This window comes from Vigna radiata, chromosome 7 (assembly GCF_000741045.1).
Source record: "Vigna radiata var. radiata cultivar VC1973A chromosome 7, Vradiata_ver6, whole genome shotgun sequence".
NCBI classification, from domain to species: Eukaryota; Viridiplantae; Streptophyta; class Magnoliopsida; order Fabales; family Fabaceae; genus Vigna; species Vigna radiata.
The window spans coordinates 46,062,533-46,086,289 of record NC_028357.1 but is presented as its reverse complement, the minus strand read 5'-3'; the positions used below and the strand labels follow the sequence as shown (position 1 = coordinate 46,086,289).

The 23,757-nt window shown below is 31.2% G+C and overlaps 4 protein-coding genes across 6 annotated transcripts; all 4 read right to left on the bottom strand.

Moving 5' to 3' along the window:
- Positions 1 to 941: 941 nt before the first annotated feature.
- On the bottom strand, positions 942 to 4,057 carry LOC106766960 (IQ domain-containing protein IQM1). Its single transcript, XM_014651761.2, has 9 exons — positions 3,784 to 4,057; positions 3,113 to 3,583; positions 2,844 to 2,958; positions 2,650 to 2,715; positions 2,443 to 2,531; positions 2,242 to 2,329; positions 1,910 to 2,140; positions 1,714 to 1,815; positions 942 to 1,603 (listed from the first exon to the last, which is right to left on the bottom strand). The coding sequence occupies exons 2-9, from the start codon at positions 3,559 to 3,561 to the stop codon at positions 1,193 to 1,195; spliced, it is 1,551 nt and encodes a 516-aa protein (XP_014507247.1). The 5' UTR covers positions 3,562 to 3,583; positions 3,784 to 4,057; the 3' UTR covers positions 942 to 1,192.
- Positions 4,058 to 10,250: 6,193 nt separating this feature from the next.
- LOC106767043 (heat shock factor protein HSF30-like) lies at positions 10,251 to 12,566 on the bottom strand. Of its 3 annotated transcripts, none has more exons than XM_022783954.1 (3): positions 12,086 to 12,566; positions 10,783 to 11,619; positions 10,251 to 10,687 (listed from the first exon to the last, which is right to left on the bottom strand). In XM_022783954.1, exons 1-2 carry the CDS (start codon positions 12,476 to 12,478, stop codon positions 10,801 to 10,803), a joined length of 1,212 nt encoding a protein of 403 aa, XP_022639675.1. In that variant the 5' UTR covers positions 12,479 to 12,566; the 3' UTR covers positions 10,251 to 10,687; positions 10,783 to 10,800. The 3 variants fall into 3 exon arrangements, with proteins under 3 accessions (XP_022639675.1, XP_022639674.1, XP_014507346.1); XM_022783953.1 differs by having other exon boundaries at positions 10,773 to 11,619; positions 12,086 to 12,565; XM_014651860.2 differs by having other exon boundaries at positions 10,251 to 11,619; positions 12,086 to 12,564.
- A 3,070-nt stretch (positions 12,567 to 15,636) lies between these two features.
- Positions 15,637 to 17,827, bottom strand: LOC106766965 (heat shock factor protein HSF30). The gene is made up of 3 exons (XM_014651767.2): positions 17,267 to 17,827; positions 15,986 to 16,827; positions 15,637 to 15,906 (listed from the first exon to the last, which is right to left on the bottom strand). Exons 1-2 carry the CDS (start codon positions 17,801 to 17,803, stop codon positions 16,006 to 16,008), a joined length of 1,359 nt encoding a protein of 452 aa, XP_014507253.1. The 5' UTR covers positions 17,804 to 17,827; the 3' UTR covers positions 15,637 to 15,906; positions 15,986 to 16,005.
- Positions 17,828 to 18,751: 924 nt separating this feature from the next.
- On the bottom strand, positions 18,752 to 21,716 carry LOC106769449 (nucleosome assembly protein 1;2). The gene is made up of 12 exons (XM_014655076.2): positions 21,524 to 21,716; positions 21,389 to 21,432; positions 21,137 to 21,232; positions 20,811 to 20,903; positions 20,530 to 20,611; positions 20,387 to 20,448; positions 20,100 to 20,284; positions 19,785 to 19,962; positions 19,614 to 19,657; positions 19,204 to 19,399; positions 19,058 to 19,072; positions 18,752 to 18,962 (listed from the first exon to the last, which is right to left on the bottom strand). The coding sequence occupies exons 1-12, from the start codon at positions 21,567 to 21,569 to the stop codon at positions 18,894 to 18,896; spliced, it is 1,110 nt and encodes a 369-aa protein (XP_014510562.1). The 5' UTR covers positions 21,570 to 21,716; the 3' UTR covers positions 18,752 to 18,893.
- Between the last annotated feature and the right edge of the window lie 2,041 nt (positions 21,717 to 23,757).

The following is a 23,757-nucleotide window of genomic DNA, read 5'->3' as shown; positions in this document are numbered from 1 at the left end:
ATCATTTATTACTTTTTATTATCGTACAAAATGAAAGTTGTCAAAATCTTTTATGTTAATAACATATTTTATCCTTATTATATTTATATGACACCACAATTCTCATAAATGACCCGAGAAAAATATTTATCGTAAATAAATCCATTAAAGGTGAAAAAATTATCATTGTTTAAAAAATGTAAAATTTAAGTTCAGATAAAGTAATAGTTAAATACGCAGTGATCAAAGTGAAAATATAAATTTCTTTAAAAAATATTTTTTAAAATGGAGTGTTAAAAACGTTTTATGAATATATATTTATTGTAAAAATGTTTCTACATTACCTAAATAACATAATTGATATATATATTTCTATCTGAAAGAAAATTAAACTTGAATAATTAGCTTAATATAATTATATTTTGAAATTTATTTTATTTTTTAAAATCATACCAAAGTATTTTCAATGCAGTCACCTAAAGTTGACTCAGTGATTCCCAGTAAAAAAAAAACGAAAGATAAAAAATGAAGTCAATGACAAAGACGAGATTAACCTAATGAAGAAGTCACGAGGTGTTCAACTTGACTGATTGGAATGATATCTGTCATGTAATTGAAGATGTTTTTTCCTGCATCACGAATTTATAATATATTAATCCCGTATGTTTATCATCCTAATCATTGTGTAAAACAGACCTAATTATTATTAGTTACATGGATTTCAAAGTATAATAAAGGTTTAAAACAATAATTGTTCACATAATTAAGTTCGTCATACATAATTGAGATTTCCAATATCCAATGCTTGTAATTGATAATAATGATAATAATAACAAATCTAGGCATTTTGCTAGTTACAAATTCAAACCCTTTTAGCTTGTATTTAGAAGTAAATCATGGGTATTAATTAAAAATAAAAGAACCAAAATTACAAACTGTGTAAATTAAGGAAATCAGAATTATAATTAACTAAATATGTTATCATTTGTTCGTATAAAATGATAGTTATGTGTCACTGATACAACTTTTGTCAGCATTGTTAGTCCTATGATCTCATCATTTACTGAAATAGAAAGAAAAATGGTAAAAGATAGAAAAATTGTTGTTAGTCCTATGATTACGTTGCACTATTAAGTGTCCCTCTACTTTGACCATGCCGAAGTTGAATAGTTTTGGTCAACCTTATTAGACCTAATTCAAACCACTCATTCTATTAACTGGCTGGAATTGGGTTTCTTGGACTGGGCAAGCCCATATATGCAAGCCTGGGGGACACCCTCACTTTTGGGCTGGGCCTGGGAGAAGGAATTGGGCCATAGTTGCTGAAGCGTGCAGAAGTGGGCCTTGGGGACAAATTGACTTGCTCCAGCGCTCTCGATTGCAAGTGTCCAGGGTAGTCACGGACACACCCAATACGAGGCCCAGTCCCAGTGGCCCACTTACAAGACAACCTCTTGGAAAGGTTGAATGCTGCTGTGTCATCCTTTTTGTCCACATTGATTGCACTTGATGGGCCCGTGTGAGAAATTAGATCAGGGGCTATATTTTGCTGTGGTTCATCAACGGCAGTAAAGGAGTTAGTCCCAGAAAGGGAAGGAGTATCATCGTCATCTATTGCACATCTCTGCATGAAACAAGCAGAAACAAGGAACAATTAGATATTCATAATTTGCTTCAATAAGCTGGTAGAGTGTGTAGTTTAGTTTGCGATCATGGAGAGGACAAAACACTTACCTTTACATTGGTGAGGTCTACTTTGTGCTCCTCCAGAAAGCTTACAAATTCTTTGAAATTCTCTTCTGTTGGGTGATAATGACCACTGTATGGCCAAATAGCCTGCATTATTGTACATGAAACAAATTTAATAATTACGATAATGACTTTGGTTTGGTTATGATTATGTTGTGTCATGCAGTGTTGTATATTGTACCTCAAGATCACCTTGATGGGCCACTAATCTGCCAGCTGCTGTGGTTGCACCACCAGAAAGAAAACTCGAGTGTTGAAATGTACCCTTTTGTTTTCTCCCCACATACAAGGCCCTTGTGGTGCTAAGAACAAATATCCATTTCGATCTCTCATCGGTGTTCACCAGTTTGTTATCCCTTTTGTAAACTAGCTTTCCATTTTTAGCTATCACTTCATATTCTTCCCTTTCTTTCTGAAATGGTAACAACAGAGATAAACAACGTTATTATATTATTACTCAAGTTAAGCTGGTTTAAGGGTGTCTTTTGTTTGGTTTGTTCAGAGGTAACTTACTGGTCCAAGATATCTAATGCATTGGCCTTGTAGACTGCTCCTTGGGCACTTCTTAAGATTTATTTCTTTGCCATCTCCAACATCCAACCTATGTATTATAAAACACCAAGTTAAATCACCATCCAAAACCTTTGTCTTTTACCATCTTCTTTATTATAATTACAATCCTGGAGAAACAGACATCTCAGAACAAGAGCTAACCAATAGAAAAATGGTTGAGTGCTTTGACTTTCAAACCAAATGTCATAATACAGGTGCAGATTATGTCCATAGCGGTGACGTGGGTCGATCTATACAAGAAAACAAGAAGGAATTAACCGTTAACATCGATCGGACTACAAGTTGAAAAGCGTACTTCATTTTCACAGTTAAATGATGGGCAAGAAAGGATCAGATTGAAGAACTTACAGCTTCAAGCCAATGTTGCAGGGCTAGCTTTTGTGCCTTCTCATCTTTGGATAAACCTTTGCCGACCTTTACAAAAAAGAAACACCTTGCAATTAGCACCGACTAGTTGAACCAAAAATAACATCAAGAAGACAATGACTAAAGTTAACTTGAATTGTGAGAAAACTGAAAACATTGGAATATTGAACCAATACCTTAGCTGCTCGTGTTCTTGCCCTTGCCCACCTTGACACTGCAGTTTCTGGTTTTTTGACATCAAAGAATGACACAGAACTCCTTTTAAGAGCTGCAAAATCCAATGCCTTCCACCTACAACATTTAAAATATGTAAACTAATAACACATTTAACTAGTCTAGACTATTAATTTTTTTAACAAATATACATCATGCTAAATAAATCAAGAGCTTAACTTCTATAATTACTTGCAAAATTGTTTTTGCGTTTTTTTTTATTGAGACTTACCATAGCTCTTCCACGACTACTGCACAATCCGCAAGGTTTCTTCGAGTACGGTAACTCTTGTAGACTTTTTGGAGTTTGGTTGCAGCTGAATCAAGCTCGTTGGCAGGTCTAGAGGGAGAGAAAACTGCTGCTTTAGGGAGAGAAAGCAGAGGCACTGGTTTACGTTTGCTTGCAAGATTATTCCAATCCATCTTGTCCTCATCTTGAAGAAACGAAAAATTTCTTTCGAGGATCACACATTGGGGTCTCTTATCCCTTAACCGGTTTGAACTTCTGGATCCGTTTGACAAAACATTAGCAGTATTTGATTCTCCTTTCTTAAAGCTAGATGCCCTTAAAATCAAGGTTCCATCTTTGGAAGCAAAGCTGACATTGAAAGGCATATAAAAGAGAAGCTGTCTGGAAATTTCTTCCAACGCAGATTGGAGCAAGGAAAGTGATAACCCCATAGAGCTAGGCACTTTAATTTCTCTGCACACAAAGAAATCATACCCTCATAAATTTTAGAGTCATTTTAATTTGTAATTTGAAATCATTTTGAAAGAGGAGAAAAAGCACAGCAATGAATCAAACAATGATGCCTTAGTTCTTAAGTGCAAATTAATGAACCCGTGCTGAAAAAAAAGTTTGAACAATTGGACACACAAAAGTTGCTAAGAAGAATGATTTACCGTTCTTAATCTTGATGCTTTCTGTATGTTGTTTGTTGCTGAATATGGGTCTATCACAGTGGCTCTATGGGGTTTTATAACGACAGCAGTCCTCGGTAAGCGTGCCTTCATGGTTCAAACGTGTCAGATTGAAAGTGAGAAATGAGAGCAGTCTTTGAATTCCAAAGACGAATCTTCCAACACACCTTCGATATGGAAAATAAATCTTGGAGTATGCATATACAAGGTTACTTTTTTTGTTTTCCCAATATACATATCCACCACACACGACCATGACCCACGAGTTGGTGGTGGAATTTAAAGCTTTTTGGTTTGATTTTTTTTTTTTTTTTTTTCAGTTTAGTGGGAAATCGGACGTTCTTAACAAAGATTGTGTTTGCATTTCTTTGAGCATAAAAGTAAGAACAACCCCTCAGTAAAGGTGGTGGTCAAAGGAAGTGAGCAGCTTCCATGAAACACACTACATATGTTCAAGTGTCAAACCATTTTAAGAATGTACTTTTATTTATGTTCTTATTCTATTTACAAGAAATTATTTTTCTATTGGTGATTTCCAACTTTTACACCTTCATAATTTTGAAAATCAGAAAAAAAAGACTTATTATATATCAAATATTATAACTAACAGTTATAAACCAATTTTTTTAAAATGTTTTAGTTACCTTGTATGTTTTGTTTTATTTTTGTGATATTGAAAGATAAAAATTTGATCAAACATACAAGAAAATTCAAGAGTTATGTGTTGGAAATCTACTTAACCTTACTTGTTTATATGCTATTTGCTAAAAATGTATACGTTTTTATAAATAAAAAACATTTATGAATATATACAAATTAAAAATAAAATATATTATGTAAAATAGAATTATAAATATAATATTTTTTATTAATTATTAGATGTATTATTTTAATTATATTTATTTAAGAAAAAAAAACTGTGTTCATCGAGGCTTTCTGACTTCTGAACTTACACTAACTAAGATGAAAAGAGTATTTTTGAGTGATTTAAGTTATCTTTATTCAAGCATATGAAGTTGTTGTGAAGGTCAAGATAATTGAAATAGTATGGTTAGTATGAGTGTGAACAAAAACCAAAGAGAATTGTAAAATAAACCTGTCTACGTTTTTGTGTCTTTAAAAGAAACAACCTTTTTCTACTCGTTATTACAGTTGAGTATGAAAGCACGTGTCAACAAACAGTTGTAAGTTGATTTTATAACTTTGAGATGTTAATGAAGCATGTAACACTTTAACACGTGGGTCAAAATTCAAGAACATTTATTCAATGGTCTGTGTGGTTATATCTTTCAACTTTGCCTCTTTTTTTCAAGACACGGTTCCGAGTTAAAAAACGAAACAATCTTGCGTTTCAATTCAAAATTTGGATGTTGTGAATCACCACACCAACTTCATTTCAATTGTTTCTGATTAATGTTTTCTTATCATGTTTTTAATGAATTTTTTATAAACACATATGTAAAATATTTTTTAAATCTTTTAAAGAATAAATATTAATTGTGTTTTACATTTTCTATATAGTTTGACTTTTTTCCAAATATGTTTTCCTTTTAGTTTTTTATTTAATTTAAAATTAAGCTTTTCATTATAACATTTGGAAACAAAACTATTTTCACCATTTGATTTATTTATAACACTAATATTGTCAAATATATTAAAAGAAAAATTCATCTCAAGATTACGTGTAATATTAGTGTCATGTAGTTTGACAATGTTATGTTAAATAAAATAATTTTTCTTTTTATATCTTTGAGGACTAAAATGAGTTATTTTAATATGTTTGAAGTAAATTAAGATTACACTTTTACAAATTTAAAAAGATAAAAGTACGTTATTAATTATATTATAAATAACAATTTAGCTAGATTATCACATGATGAAAGCTTGGAAATGTAGGATGAAACACCCTTGTATTTATTGAAAAGAAGTTATCCCACCTTGTCATAAAATTGACAGGACACTCTGATTTGGATCGAGCAGAAGAAATGGACCCTCTCACGATAAGAGTTTCAAATAATTGGGTCCAACAAAAGAAATGGGTCTTTTCACAAAAGAATTTGACAATAGAATGACCCAATTATTGCATTTGTAGCTATCATATAAGTTTAAAATGATCTATCCATTCAGGGATCAAGTAAAGAGATCCACTTACCTTACGACCTGCAATTGTCATGCAATAATAAAGAAAAAACACATCAAATTGGATAGGAATAATTTTATTAGCTATTAAATATTTTTAAAAAATTCATTCTTAAATTGAAAATTACTTTTACACAAATTTTGTTTACAATAATCTAAAGTTATTTCATATTTCATTTATTTAAATCAATATATATATATATATATATATATATATATATATATATTGTTTAAATATATTAAAATAAAAAATAATTTATTCACCTTATTTTTATTTTAATAAAAGTAATAATGATCTTACAAAATTATAATGCAATAGTTGAATAAAAAAAACATATACAATTGTTAATAGCATAATATTTAATAATATTTATACTAATATAATTATCTTTCCCTAGTTGACATAATACAAGATTAAATATAGAGAACATAACTAATTTTTACATGTTATTTACATTATTTTATTATAATCAAAGGTTATGGATCATACTTTTTTTTTCTTGTTCTGTTGGTATTAGAAACATACTGAAGCAATGGAAATAAGAATGTTATTTAATGGTTCAGTATTTGAAGTATCATGATCTTTTAATAACTGAACCTAAACATAACTCAATCAACTCTATTGGTAGTAACCACAGAGAACTAAAGACTTAGTATTTACACACAATAGCATAATCTAGGTAACTACAGAGAAAAAGTAAGAATGTGTGAATAATAGATAAATGCGAGAAAGGGTTATTTTAATTAGATAAAAGACTGTCTAACACAGTGAATTATAAATTTTGATTTTTGTCTTGTCCTCTTATGAAAGTTTAAAATCAAACAATGAATAAATAACTTTCTTTTACAATGTTAGAAGAAAATATAAAGAACAATAAACATAGAGAAGAGATAAAAAAGAAGAATGAATACATATACATTAGTGCATATCATATTTGTACATAGATAAAATTGATGTTTTTTTACAAAGGTTCTAACAAAATATAAAACTAACTATTATTTACAAAATTAATTATAGTTTCTTTATATATAATCTTTTTAAGTTCATGTTAATTTTGAAGGAGAAAGATTTTTTAATGTTAGCAACTTCAAATTTTGCTGGAGTTGAATGACTTGAATTTCATAATATATTATTTTGTCTAAAAAATATATAGACTAAGTTCAGAATGATTAGCTCGTGAACATATAATATGACTAATAATCAGTAAAACCGCACTCATTGTAACTATATGTTTTTTTTTTTGGAATAAGAACAACAATTTGGAGTTCATAGAGAAATATTTTTAACCAAACTAATTATGTACTTGTTATTGTTATAAATATTCATTTTGTTAATATTTTTCTCTTTCTTATACTTTAACATGATATATATTTTCAAAATTGTATCTTCACAACTCTATAAATGAGTTTAACTATTCAACTTCCATTTTTCAGTCATTTATTATTCCTGCATTCTTAGTTGATTCATTTATAGTCATATTTGATAACCTTGTTAAATGGTGTGCACCCACGTCCATCTATTAATAACATTATTTTAGTAGGGAAGTAGGTAATTCATATTTCGATCATTATGTTTCTTTTTGACCAAATTTGTTAGGTTACCTTTTATATAATTGGTCAACTATAAACTTATAAGTACTATTCAATTTTCTTGTTATTGACTTTATTAACCCAATCTTGAAATATTATTCACACATTCACCACAAAATAATGATATTTTATATGATCAAATATTAAGTTAGACTATTGACAAGTGAGTTATATGCATTATCTTTGATGTTTGCATTAATCACCTTTCTAATGAGTTATATGCATTGTCTTTAATGTGTGCATTAATCACCTTTCTAATGATGATTTATACTAAATTAGGATATTTTTAGTTAAAAAAAATTACAATCTACTTTAAATTATAAGTCATGTCAATTACAAAATATATTTATCATTCATTTTTTATGATTCTAATAAATAATTTTTGTCTTATTCTCTTTATCTTATCATGACATTTGAGATCCTTCTCATATTGGTATTTCTTTTGGTTTTAAATATTTGACTACCTTTATTGATGGTTATTTTAAATGCATTTGAACTCGGTTAACGAAGAACAGTGAATCATAAGCGTTTTTTTATATTCCAAACATTTTTTTAATGAAACCAAAACACAATTTGATACACTTTTCACAATGACAATGCTGACGAATATTTGTCTAATTGATTTAAGAAATTGAAGAATACAATGATATATAGCTTATCAAACTTCATGTCCTCATATTTCTCAACAAAAATGAAATTCTTAAATGAGAAAACAAATATTTTATTTAGACTAGTGAAACACTTCTTCTTCACATTCATCTTCCCAATCATTTTTAGAGGATGTTGACTTTACAACACATTATTTTATTAGCTAGAGGTCATTATAAGTCATTAATGATGTGATACCTTCTTTTGTCTTTTTTCCTCATTTCTCTTATACAATCTTATGTCACGTGTTTCTAGATCCATGTGCTTCATGTATGACTTCACACATGATCACGATAAATTATCTACTATCATTCTTAAAAAGAGTGTTAGTGTTTTTTTCTTTATCTTCATAAGTATTTTGTGTCTATTGATGTCTTGTTATTTAAATATGTTCCATATTATGTATCTTTTTGTTCTAATGAGATATTACGTAACTTTTTATTCCAATGACAACATATATAATCACTCTTTAACCATTAGCAATCTTCCTTCATTAATATTAAATAGATCAGCCATAACTAAATATGACACCTAATGATATAATAGAGCTAATGGTATAGTAGAGTTCATGCTTGATCCTTTATTGAAGTGAACATTACATTGAATTTGATCTCATTTGAAAATTATCAACTTATTGTTATTTAAAAATATACTTATAGCCCTTTTTCCTATTATACAAACTTTATCTCACCCAAAGTTGTTACAAAAGATAATTGAAGGGAAGCGTGTTTTTTCTAAGTAATAGTATTTGTTAACTAAGTTTTGTTCTAGTTAGAAAATCAATTATAAAGTGTTAGTAGTTATATGTTTTCAAAGCCGAATTTGATGGTAACATTTATCATTATAAAACTCTACCAATTACCAAATAATATACATGTTTAAGATTACAATAACATTTTCTCTTCTATTACAAAAATAACATGTTTTTTTTTTCATTTTGATCTAAATTAGCTTGTTGAAGATGAAAGAGAGAAAAAAAACACGAAAAAAAAAGATAATTATAATATAGTTTTATGAGAAAAGAAAAAAAAAGTTGAAAACTATAAAGAAATAATATAAATTAAAATATTTAGAAAATATAAAATATTCCATAATTTTAGAGTTATATGATGATTTGATTGAGACATAAAGAACACATGAAAATAACACCTTTATTTCCATATATTACTTTTAAATACACTTTCATTTTCATATATAACTAGTTTCACATGTTACTTTCAATACGTGATAACTATTTCATATATATATCTCTCAATAAAATTGTGATAACTATTTCACATATATCTCTCAATAAATTTTAATTTTAACTTTAATATCTCTTTCAAAATATTATAACCACCTCACATACCCACTACCTACATGTTTCTTCTAAAATAAAAAATGACGTAAATCTTAAATAATATTAGTAAGATATAAGTGTTATTTTTAGTTTGATTAAATTTGTTATTATTAATTTTGTATTCACATTTAAAATCGCACGTTTTTTCTTGAATGAAATTGTTAATTTACTTCTGAAGATTGCAAACAATTATCTTTCATAAGACTTTCGTGTGTTCACATTATTTGGAAGACACTTATATTCATTATTTTCTTTAATCTTAAATGAAATTATTTACTTTTACTTTAGAAGATTGAAAAAAAGATTATTTCTTATAAGAGATTTTTAAAAGTATTAAAGAGTATTCATTTTTTTTTTTCTGTATTTTTAAGAGAAATGATTGACTTTACTTTTGAAATCTTAAAGACATTTTTAAAAGTATTAGGAGTATTCTGCTCTAGTTCTTCTCTATACTTATTCTTTAAAATTTATTACACAAAAATAATGATATTCTGTTCATTCATTTCTTAATTCATTTTTCTGATGAAAAATGATTTCTTAAACGTATTCTAATTTCATTAATTTCCTTAATCCATTTTTCTATGTTAATTTCATTAATTTTCCTTAATCATGTATTGATAGTATCTGAATAACCTCATCGTTAATATTTTCCAAGCTGAAAATCGTGATTCAGGAAAATATGAGAGAAGTGAAATGATTCGCAAAAATCTGAGACAAGGAAAAAGACAGATTGTAACAGCTCTGAAGACAGAGACGTCTCCAAAATCATCTTGAAAGCCTAAACCTGAAAGTAAGTGACGAAGCCGATGACTACAAATTATAGGAGACAAAGGAAAGGACAGGCTACATTAGACAAAGGCTGAAACGGAACAGTAACGTAATTATACACCCCAAGTATTGAACTATAAACCATGTTCGGTAATGCAAATTTACAACCTACATAGTTAATTACTACGCCAAGGGAGGAAAGGGCTGTACAACATATGAACAATTTTGACACAAACAAACTGAAACATGAAAACTCTCGCTTCATCATATAAAAAGCTGGGGCGAGCAACTGGGTCCTCCTGCGCTTTCAAAGCTGGTAATTGAAGAGCCATATAATATTAAGCTCTTCATCTTACGTAGCAGCAGAGCATCACACACACTCCTGCAACCTGAAATTGCACCCTGCATAAATTGCCAAATGCAACATTCAGGACCAGATTGTTCATAACTAAACATTTAGAGAGTTGGAGAGGAAGATTTCCACTACAAGGGACAACCACACTAGTGAGATCACTTCAACTAGTTTGTTCCACCAATCCATTTGCAGCAAGAGACCAATCCGATGGCTTAGTGATCAAATCCTCCAATTCAAGATAGATATTAGAGTCGTTCACATCTAATTCTTCATCAACTAGAGAATTTTCCCGCATTAGTTTTTCTGACATAACATGATAGGCAGAAGAAGAATCTGGCGCATTTGCGCTAGAACAACCATGGGCCCTTGACCCTTGCACAGGGTTACACAATTCATCTTCCAAGGGGGAGGGAGTTGGGTGCTCCATCTTGCTGATGTTCACAGTTTCAGACAGAAATCCACCGACCTCGGATTGCATGGAAGGGAATTGTTTATGATTTTGGGGTCTGTAATCAACATCAGGGGTTGTCTCCATGGTCTTTGGGAAGGGTACACAGCAGGGGTTTCCCATCAATCTAGGCCTCTTAACCATGTCGTTACCATCAAGCTCTCTTTTCCTCCTAATCTTTTGGATTAACTGCTCAACAAATGCGGGCCTTCTAGCCATTCTAGTGAGGAAAAACATCATCTGATACTGCTTCATCTCTGCACACCGAACTCTCTCCTGAGCATTAGTGAGCTGAACATGCGAATTCTCCTGCTGCTGCCTCAGTTTCAGAATTTCCACCTTCAAAATGTTCTGGTCCTTCTTCAGTTTCTCCACTTCAGCCTCCACGCCTGGCTTCATCATATTGAAAGCTCCCTGATGCAGTCTGTTGTACTTACTCCTCCTCCTTATGTTCTTCAGCAAATGCCTCTTCCCTCCTTGGAATCCTTCATTCGCAAACTCCCAACGGTCTGAGTCAACCTTCCTGAAGCCCTGTTTCCGTCACACCATAAATCCTCCGTTTACATCGCAAAAATGATATTATATGAAAACAGATGAATCCAATTACTTAACACAGAACCCTTTACTGTATACGCAATCAGACTAAAAGCTAAACTATTATTAAATGTTGCAAGAAATTCATCAAAATGGTCAGTAAAATTCTGAAATCAGAATTTACTAATGAAATGTTCAATTTATACAGATTACAAATCCTTCGTTCCATAGATTAATTAGGAAGAATAAATGGCGTCAGTTGATCTAAATGAAAGGTTATTTTATAGATTTGAATATTTGATCCTAATTCATAAAATTATTAAAAAAAAAGAATTTTGATGTATCATAGTGTGAGCAGTATTTTTGAGAAAGAAGAGGAGAGAGAGGTACAATAGAAGGGTAAGGTGAGAGAAAATTAAGGAGAGATAGAAGAAAAGGTGAGAATGCGGAAAATTTGACTGACATAGGTGTTGAGCTGGCGAACGAAGCTGGAGAAATTGCTGTGCTTGAAGTATTTGGGAAGAAGGGTTTTGGAGAATTCATGGGAGTCCCAAACGACGAAGCTATCGCGAGTTTGACTCCATGAGACAACGGGGTCAGTCCTAGGGTCCTCCACCATATCGAAGGTCTTCTTCAGGAACGGTGGGGGCCCCATCTCGTGCAAGCCTTCCATAGGTTTCGGCATCTTATCCATGAAACCGTTAACGGCGCCGTCATCCAGTTCTTCTTTGATGTGAACCGCCGTTGGCTCTTCAGTCAGACCGGAGTCCTTGCTGTCGCTGAAAACGTCGTCGTGGCGATGACTTTCGCTGTCGTCAAAGATCTCTGCTTTGAGTGGTGGCAGTTGTTCTCCCATGGCAGTGATTTGATGTTTGAAGCGTTGAATAGTTGGAAAGCAGTGTGAGGAATGGGAGTGTTGTGTGTTCCATTTATAGAGAGTGTGAAAAGAAGGAAAAAGAGTATTTTAATGGGAAGAAGAGAAGAAGGTAATGGATAGCGTATCTTTGTGAGTGTCCATTTTAGGAAACTCCTTTGGACAGCCACGTTTTGATGACTCTTAGTTTCTTGCCACTTGTACGGAAATAGTCTTGCTCAGGTCCATATCAAATCTAATTTTGGTCTCACTCCTTATCTCTTACCGTTTATTTTCTAACAACATAAATAAATATATCAACCAAACCAATTGCAAGTTATATGATAAAGAAGAGAACAAAAATAGCAAAAGAATGCAAACCGATAAATGCTACGGTTACGGTCCATGCGGTTGGGTTACTGAGTGAGTGTTGTCGGTCATCAGCTGCATGCATTACAAGTGTTGGCAGGGCTAATTGGTGCAACAACTTTATGCAGTTTGATAAATACTCGTTAGACAAAAGAGATAACAGTACCTATCCACACACCTTTTCTTATACAAAAAATTGAGAACTGTCTTTATGTAAAATGTTCCAAAAACAAAAACATTGAATGTGAGAGATATTTTAAACGGTGATGACAAGGTAGTAAATAAGAGACATGTCGTTTGATGATGTTATTGATTGTAATAGTAATCGGTTGGACTTATGTATCCGAGTTACGAGTTCTGACTTTTTGTTACATGAAAACGTGACTCAAAGTTAGCCTTATAATAAATTTTTGTGACTCTCAGACTGGACCCAATTTTTCAGTGTTGATCAGATTTCACAGACTATTGATAAACATTACCAATCGGTCACAGACCAAAAGTAACAAGTGTGAATAAAGTGAGACATGTTAGCTACACTCTACCACATCAGGGTACACGATTTAAATATTAAGAATATGCCAGATTTTATCACTTAAAGACAAAATTTAATATGAAAATATTTTATTTTCATAACATTTATTCATTCTATCATATCTTTTTCATAAACTTTATCCCAATTAATATTGAATTTATTTAATCATTTGTTATTAATTTTTCTTCAATTTTCATACTTTGATGTTTTCTAATAAGAATGTATATTGGAAATCTCACGTTGTCTAAATATAAATATCAAATTATAATATAAGTGAATAAGTGAAGAAAAATTATAATAAATTTAAAGCTATTTTATTAAGCTAATTTTCTATTTCAATTTAAAAACATTTGTGTGATGTACAATATTTACTCTGGTAAAGGACTATAAACCAAGTGTTATTACCTTCAAAGACTTAAGTTGTTGGTATTTAAATTATTTGATTTTTAGAATAAAACTCAAGCAAGATTCAATAGATATTAATGTTTTCTCTCAACTAATAAATTTTGTTCATATCTCTCAACACAAGAAATTTAATGGAGGATTTCCTGTTCTATTAGAAAATGAGTAGGACCAATTTTTTTTTCATCGTCAGACCTAAAACACTATCTTTGTCTTAAATTAAGTTTGAACTATTTGAAAAAAAAAAAAAAGCATTTTATAATATTAGCAACTTTAGATTTATGCATGATAAAAAAAATATTCAAATAAAATTACTATAATCATTCTTTAAGATAAAAAAAAAAAACATTTTTCATCATCGTAAGTAAACTTACCATAAAACCTCACAATGAAATATATAAATAATGACTAAAATACTTTGTTGAGTGAAATGAAAAAAAAAAAAAAAACCTTGTAAATATAATAAGGGACAAATTTAACTGTTGGAAGTAAAAAAAAATTTATAAAGAATATGGCTAAACTCATTTAGGATGTATTAATTTGAATGAGAGAAATTAGATTAATTTAAGAAGATTTGAATTAAATTGTGTGTCGTTCTTTTAAGATATTAAAAAGTGATTAAGAATGAATTAAAAAAGTGATTAAGAATGAACTTAGAAATAAAGTTTGTGGAAGATTTAACCAATGTGATAGATAAAAATAATGTTTTAATTGATACAAATTAAAAATTGCTAAAATTTTTTTAATGGTAAAAGAAATATAAAATGATATTTATTAATAATATATTAAGTAGTAAAATAAAATTAAAATTAATAAAAAATAAAAATAAAATTTTATTTAAGTAAAGTCAAATTATTTTGTTTAAAATAAGTATACGAGGAAACTTTTTTATAATAATAATATTTTATTTGATTTTTATTATTTATACTATTTACTTTAAGAATTTGTGAACAATTCTTTTCAAAAAACTACATAATCAATATGATATTATTTTAACATGAAATATAAGTAAAAAAATACAACTATTTTTTTTTTCCTTTTTTTTCTTACTTCTTTCATCTTACAAGAAACTTATATAAAAAGAGGAACTAAAAAAGATAATAGATAATAAATAGTAAAAAAATAAAATGATTTTTTTATTAATTATTTTCTCTCACGATCAAATAATTTAAACATAATGAAATAAACTATAAATTTTGTCTAAATGAAATATAATGTTTATGTGGAATCGGAAACATTAATGTTAGAATAGATTTCAACTACAAGTGGAATTGGTTACTCACAACACCTCACATTTCAAGTGAAATTTGATAATTAAAAAATTAGACGAGGGCAAAACTGACCATTTGTGTTAATTCCCTTCAAATATAAGGACTTTAGCAGATAATAAAAAAACAATAAATATTGTAATTCAACACTTTCCATTTATTATAGTAAAAATGATTTTAATCTAAAATTTTATTGGTCCGTATCATTCTAAATTAGTAGAAGTGAAAATGATTTTAATCTATAATCCTCTTCTTAATTAGTAAATTACAGAAATTATGATATTTTAATAATTTCTTTTTTAAATAGACTATTATAGAGAACAAATCATAGAGAACAAACCTTAGAGAGATATTTATTATGCATTTAGTAAAATAAAATAGTCATACTATATGTTATTATAAGTTTTGTGTTCAAATGTAAAACTTTTTCTTGTGTTCACATTCATTCTGTCTCTTGAGTCTTGAAAGTGTTCCACTATTTCTTTGATTTTTATCTCTTAGAAAATATTTCCAAGAATGACCTGATATCAGTATAGAAAACTTCAACATATTTCCGCTATCTTCTGTTTTATGGAAGATGAACGCAATTATAAACCGGAAGTAGTGAACGATAAACCATGTTAATACAAATTTACAACCTACATCATAAAAGTCTTAGCTATGGCCATGCCGATGTATGACTTAAGAGCCTATGTTAAGGAACGGAACACCAAGGGAGGAAAGGGCTGTACAACATACGAACAATTTGGACCCGACCAAACACAAACATGAAAATTCTCGCTTCATCATATAAAAAGCTGGGGCGAGCAACTAGGTCCTGCACTTTCAAAGCAGCAGGGCATCTTCACACACACACACACCTGCATAAATTGCCCAATGCAACATTAAGGACCAGATTGTTCAAAACTAAACATTTATAGAGTTGGAGAGGAAGATTACCATTACAAGGGACAGCCACTTCAACTAGTTTGTTCCACCAATCCATTTGCAGATCCAAGAGACCAATCCGATGGCTTAGTGATCAAATCCTCCAATTCAAGATAGATATTAGAGTCATTCACATCTAGTTCTTCGTCAACTACAGAATTTTCCCGCATTAGTTTTTCTGACATAACATGATAGGCAGAAGAAGCATCTGGCGCATTTGCGCTAGAACAACCATGGGCCCTTGACCCTTGCACAGGGTTACACAATTCATCTTCCAAGGGAGAGGGAGTCGGGTGCTCCATCTTGCTGATGTTCACAGTTTCAGACAGAAATCCGTCGAGCTCGGATTGCATTGAAGGGAATTGTTTATGACTTTGATGTCTGTAATCAACATCAGGGGTTGTTTCCGTGGTCTTTGGGAAGGGTACATAGCAGGGGTTCACCATCAATCTAGGCCTCTTAACCATGTCGTTACCATCAAGCTCTCTTTTCCTCCTAATCTTTTGGATTAACTGCTCAACAAANGCGGGCCTTCTAGCCATTCTAGTGAGGAAAAACATCATCTGATACTGCTTCATCTCTGCACACCGAACTCTCTCCTGAGCATTAGTGAGCTGAACATGCGAATTCTCCTGCTGCTGCCTCAGTTTCAGAATTTCCACCTTCAAAATGTTTTGGTCCTTCTTCAGTTTCTCCAATTCAGCCTCCACGCCTGGCTTCATCATATTGAAAGTTCCCTGATGCAGTCTGTTGTACTTGCCCCTCCTCCTTATGTTTTTCAGCAAATGCCTCTTCCCTCCTTGGAATCCTTCATTCGCAAACTCCCAACGGTCTGAATCAACCTTCCTGAAGCCCTGTTTCCGTCACACCATAAATCCTCCGTTTACATCGCAAAAATGATATTATATGAAAACAGATGAATCCAATTACTTAACACAGAACCCTTTACTGTATACTCAATCAGACCAAAAGCTAAAATATTATTAGATGTTGCAAAAAGTTCATCAAACTGGTTAGTAAAATTCTGAAATCAGAATATATTAATCAAATGTTCAATTTATACAGATTACAAAACTTTCGTTTAACAGATTAACTAGGAAGAATAAATGGCGTCGATTTGAATATTTGATCTTATTCCATAAAATTGTTAAAAAAAATAGAATTTTGATTTAGGATAGTGTGAGCAGTATTTTTGAGAAAGAAGAAGACAGAGAGATAGAATAGAAAGCTAATGTCAAAGAAAAATAAGGAGAGATGGAAGAGAAGGTTGAAAAAATGGAAAAATTGACTGACATAGGTGTTGAGCTGGCGAATGAAGCTGGAGAAATTGCTGTGCTTGAAGTATTTGGGAAGAAGGGTTTTGGAGAATTCATGGGAGTCCCAAACGACGAAACTATCGCGAGTTTGACTCCATGAGACAACGGGGTCAGTCTTAGGGTCCTCCACCATATCGAAGGTCTTCTTCAGGAACGGAGGGGGTCCCATGTCATGCAAGCCTTCCATCGGTTTCGGGGTCTTATCCATGAAACCGTTAAAGGCACAGTCATCCATCTCTTCTTTGACGTGAACCGCCGTTGCCTCTTCAGTCACTCCGGAGTCCTTGCTCTCGCTGAAAACGTCGTCGTGGTGATGATGGCTTTGGCTTTCGTCGAACATGTCTGCTTTGAGTGGTGGCAGTTGTTCTCCCTTGGGAGATTTGAAGTTTGAGGCGTGAGTTTGCTTTGGCAAGCGTTGAATAGTTGCGAAGGAGTTTGAGGAATTGAAGTGTTTGTTTTGACACAAGTGTTGTGTTCCATTTATAGAGAAGAGAAGAGGGTGATGGAGTAGCATATCTCTATCACTGTCCACTTTAGGTAACTCCGTTCGACAGCCACGTTTTCATGACTCTTACTTTCTTGCCACTTGTACGGAAATAGTCCTGCTTAGGTCCAAATAAATTCTATTTTTCGAAAACTAAAATCATCTTATCGCCTTATCTTCTTACGTGTCTCACACCGTTTCTTCACTACGTCCTTTAGAACGATACACCTATCTTGTAATTCATTATAATAATGTAGCTATGTCTTAGAATTTTAGCTTAAAAATAAATAAAACAATTAAAAATATTATTTTAAATTATTAAATACTCATACTTTATTTAATAGGTACTACCCCCAATAATATGTACATAAAAGATCCTGTAATATATTCACATTACTTAAATTTTATACATAACATTGAAGTACTTCTGAACATTTAGATGGATGTTAAGATTATTAAACATATATATATATATATATATATATATATATTAATAAAATATTAATACAACTTTAGACACTCAACTAAAGTTTTGCAGGGAAATTCATAAAAATGTTATGAACACCCATTAAGATCCCTCAATCCTTTTAATAAGATGAAATCTATTTTCGCTTGCCGACAAATCTTGTCACTAATGAATTGAAATATATAAAAATTAATGAAACATAATAATATCATATGCAGCATTGTTAAATTTAATTTAGTTTACAAAGAGATAGGTTCCAATTTTTATATTTTTCCTTTTTCTTGTATTGCAGGTGCTTCTTTATTAAAGAAGAGAACAAAAATACCTAAAGAGTGTATATAGATAAATGTAACGGTTAAGATTATGGTCCATGCGGTTCGTTCGGTTATTGCGTCAGTGTTGTCGGTGATCACCTGCATGCATGACAAGTGCTCGCAGGGTAATTGGTGTAACAGCTTTTTGTTATAATATTACTTCATTATCTGTACCGAGTGCAAAATAAGAGAAGGGGCTTTAAACAAATAGAGACTATCAAGATTTAGGGAGGAAAATCAATTAAACCTTAAAAACAGTATTAAACCCACTTTCACATCAGATATTCTCCAACACCAACAAAACTTAACATCGTAAATAAATCTCCACAGAAATATGCGTCTACTGCTGCTTGCACTCTGGAGGTCGCTCACCCTGCTGACCCTCACCAAGCTGTGCTCTTCCACTCTTCTGAAGTAAACACGGAACTGTCATGTAAGTTGCAGGAGTTCGAAGGAAAAAAAAAAAAAAAATCTATATCTCAACTTATATCACAAGTTCCGTACCTTGGATGCTGATGACTGCAGCAATATTACACGAAAAGATAAGTTGACACCGAAGGGGGAGATCCCACAAAAACAATATTTCGTAAGATTAAAAAATCAAGACAGAAAACAAACCCAGTACACTTTAATGAAATCACAAATTATACCCTCTTTTTAGTCTTGTTTTCTTCCTCGTCATCTTCATCATCCTCGTCCTCTTCATCGTCTTCCTCATCGTCGTCCTCCTCTTCGATATCTTCATCATCCTCGTCCTCCTCTAGTTCTCCAAATTCATCTCCCTGGATAGCCTCTCCAGTAAACCATGACACAGCATGGGGAATAATCTTGTCTCTTATTGTTGACCTAAACATGCATGACAAAACGACATTCAAGACAAGAATAACTCAGAAATCAAAATTTCAATAAACCAAAGGACTTAGTCGTGTTTCATCAAGATTACAAAAAGATTCACGTTTTGCACAGAAAGTCAACAATTACACTCTATTGGAAGATGTGTAACATGTTGGAAACCTGATACACGTAACTACAAACACGTCTAAAAGGCAATCACGCTCACCCAATGTCATAGTCTTGTTCCATCTGATTCTGAAGCTCCTCAGCCTGTGAACAAAAAAAAGCATTAATCAAAGCTAAAAAAAAGTAGGGTCGCACATAGCAACGTCATAAAAATTCAAATTAACTGGTTTTTATTTCTACTTCTGCATTTATTTAAGTTCAACATCAATACCGCATCTTCCTCGATATCTTCATCGTCTTCAGGAACTTGTGGTGGATTGAAGAAATTGAAGAAACTTTCACAATTTTCAGTTTTGGTAATTGGTTTAGCATTCTTTGAACCCTTCTTGGGCTTTTTCTTGAGAATCTTCTGTGTCAGGCATTTTCCTGGGTGCCATTGAATTTCAGTCCTAGAAATTAAAAAACAAAAATCAGCAAGCAAAATTTATTCAAGAATAGACCTACTAGCTAGGTACAGGTGACGTAGCATAATAATTTACAGTAATAGTAACAGCAGCAATGATAATATACTATGAATAAATCTTACCCAATTGCTTTCTCCAAAATTGGTTCATCCTCGTCAATCATATGATATGTTTTGGTCAAGACAGTATTGGTAAAATAAGGATTGGTATCAAAGAAAAACTCAAGCTTGAATCCTTTAGGATTTTCTATCCTGCTCCACTTGATATCTTTGAGAAACTTGAGAGCACCTTCATCACGCTCTGAAATCTACTTTTTCACAATGGATCAATGAGAAGACTGCTAAAATGAAACTTCGTCGCAAAAATGTACATTGTAAAAAAAGTAAACTGCTGAACCAAATGAACTAACCTCCTCAGCTAACACTTCATTGTTTTTCATTGCAGTAAGCCAAAACGCAGGCACTCCTTTCTCTGCATAGGCAAATACTTCTATCAAATATCAAGGAGTTGAGACACGATCAGAAGGAAAAATTCATGCATTTGTATTATCACCTTCATCGTCCCCACCATCGGGTGTTGTTTCATTCACTGCCGCTTCTTCCACTTCGGTAACACCATTTACTATGTCATACCGCTGGAGTCAACCAAGATAAGTGGAGAGATAGATATTTTTACAATTACATCAACAGTCTTGGAGCTAAGAAATAACGATTTTCAATTATAAATTTATTAGAAGACAGTTGCACAGTTTAAGTAGCATATTATGAAACGCATTCAAGCTACACGTCAACGCACATGATAATACCCTAAATGCAACTCTTGGTAAATTTCACCTTTGTGTACAATGGTTGATACAATTTTTGGTATTTGGCCTCGAGAGCTGCTCTCTCCTCAAAAAATTTAGCCTCTAATTCATCGTGTTGACCCTGTAAAATTCAGAAAAATAATAATCCCAAATAAAAAATCAAGCACACACAATAAGGAGGAAGCTCCAAAACACCGAAAAGCTATATCGTCAATCAACACAAAACCTTCCATGCAAATAACAATACTTCCCACCTGCCCCAAGAAAGGACATTTCGAACAAGAACTACAATTAGCATCTAACAAACAGGAACAAGAAATTCAAACAACCTATGTCTCGAGCAAACTATTATACCTGGATCTCTCTAAGAAACTCAACACGCTTCCTGACGTTAGGTGACAACGACTCGAGAATGTCGGAATGCTGCCCAGCCAAACTCTGTATCTTGCTCTGAGCAAAATTGAACATTAAAATTTTCAGAAACAATAAAAATAGCCATATTTAACATGTAAAACTCGATAAATTGAAACCTTAATTTCAGCTTGAGATATAAACAATAGGATTAGTAGTAGCAACTGCAGTAGTAAGAAAAAGGATAATACTAACCTTAAGAGCATTGACAAGGTCTGCTCGATTTTCCTCGTTGAGAACTTCGGGGAGAAATTAAGAACAATAAAATATCAAACGTGTGAACCATGAAAAAATTAAAAAACAAAAAGAAGAGAGAAATGGATGGAGCACCAGAGGAGAGATCGGCGACGTTGAAGGTATCCTTTTCGTTGCTCATTGCAGAGGCGAAAGAAAAGCGTAGTTGAATGAGAAGAAGCTAAAACCCTAGAGAAGAAACTGATGAAGAAAAGAAAAAGCAGAGAGGGTTTGGTTGTTGCTAAACGTGGCCACCCTCCAATCCTCTTTTCCTCTCCTTTTCTCAACTTGAATATGCTCTCTATTTATTGTCTAGGGCTTCTTTTCTTTTCTTTTTTTTTTTTCTTTTTACGCTTTGTCGAAACGCTTTATGGGGGCCCATCCAGCCTCCTGTGCTTCCTAAGGTTCTCTATTATAGGCCCAGATTACAAAACCTAATCAATATACTTTTTTTTTATTTGTTTCTGGACCCAAAAACATATATACAATATATTTTTTTTTATTCCTCTATTATTATGCAATAAATAATGGAAGTCCGTTATTGTGTTTTCAATTTTCTCCAAGCTGAATAATTTTATATAGATAATGATATTTGAATAACATTTTTTTTACAACATTTAAACATCGTTTAAGTGTTATTCTGTGATTGGTCCATGTTGATATTTATAATTATTATTATTGATTGTGGAGTAATTTATAATTATTATCATTGATAATCACATACACGATATTTAAATGTTGTAAAAAAAAAATGTTGTTCAAATATCATTATCCTTTTATATATGCATGTTCGATGAAGAATTAGGCACTTTAGGCTACTATTCTTATTCCTAATAAGAGAAAAGAGGGAATAAAAGAATAAATTAATACTGATATCTTTAATAATTTTACTGGTTTTTGTCAAAAGAAATGCATGTATATAATTTAAGTGTTAATTAATAGATAATAGTCATTTATGTGTCAATATCATATTACTATTTTAAGATATAAAATGAAAACTATGATTTATAGTAGAGTTAATTATACTTAATATAATATTTTAACTATCTTAATTTTAAAACATTTTTAGACTTTTTCAGATTCCTCTACCATATCATAAAGTTGTGTTGAAATAAATATGTCTTTTATTGTGGATTTAATTGAATTTTACGTATTAAGACTATACAGTAAAAATGAGGTTTAAAGATATTTTTTTAAAAAAAAAATAGAGAAATAATTTTAAAAATGAATAATCAATGTCGTTTGGGATAACGAAAACAGATATAAAGATGAAACATATTTTGTTCAGACCTTAATTTGAGGTTTATGTTGATATACACAATAATTTCACATAAATTAAAAGTAACAAAACCTTAATAATATTTTAGGTTTTAAAACACACAAGTGTGATAATTAACCCTAATAATATTGTTTTAATAAAATAAAATGTATAAAATGCAAGAATTAATCATAATATTATTATTTCAATAAACTTAAAATAAAAAACATTAATATAGTATCCGTGAACAATTCATTCACCATTTAAAGTAAAAAACTTTATCTTGGATTATAATAAAACATAAAGTATTTTTTTTGTTACATTTTAAATTACATAATTTAATATTATTTATTTTCAACCATAATTAATATATTAGATTATAGAATTCAAAATATTAAAAATCAATAATACCAGATTAAACAGTGTAAGATGTAACACCAAAACTTTTAACTAAATTTGGAGTTTTCCAACAAGATTGCGTGGAGAGGTACTTTTAAAATTTTCTATACCTTATGGAGGTGCATTAGGAAACTATGGGGTGCAGAAGGAAAGAGCCTTACGGTATAAATTCTTAAAGGGTGTTGCTCCCTCCACCTCGTGCAGAAGGAAAGAGCCTTACGGTATAAATTCTTAGAGGGTGTTGCTCCCTCCACCTCCTCTCTAAGTAGGACTTCTACCTCCTCACTATTTTAATTTATTTAAAAAATATTTTATACCTCCTCACTATTTTCTTTTATTCTAAAAATACCCTACACCTCCCCCCTATCCTTAATAATCATTATCTTTCTCTCTATATATTAATGGAGCATTTACATGGTTCATTAATGGACCACTTACATCATTCAAATTTGAACTTGTAATCTTAAATAAGTTTGATTCAATTTTGCTATTGAATATATATTTTTCTTATAAGTGGTAAAACTTTATTCTAAATTTCTAGAAAAATGTTTATATATATGGATTTTTTTTTTACATATAATATCTATAATTTTTAACATAAAATTCAAAGGAAACTTCAATATTACTACTTCCACCATTTCCATTTTATAAAATTAAAAGTTAGATGCAAATA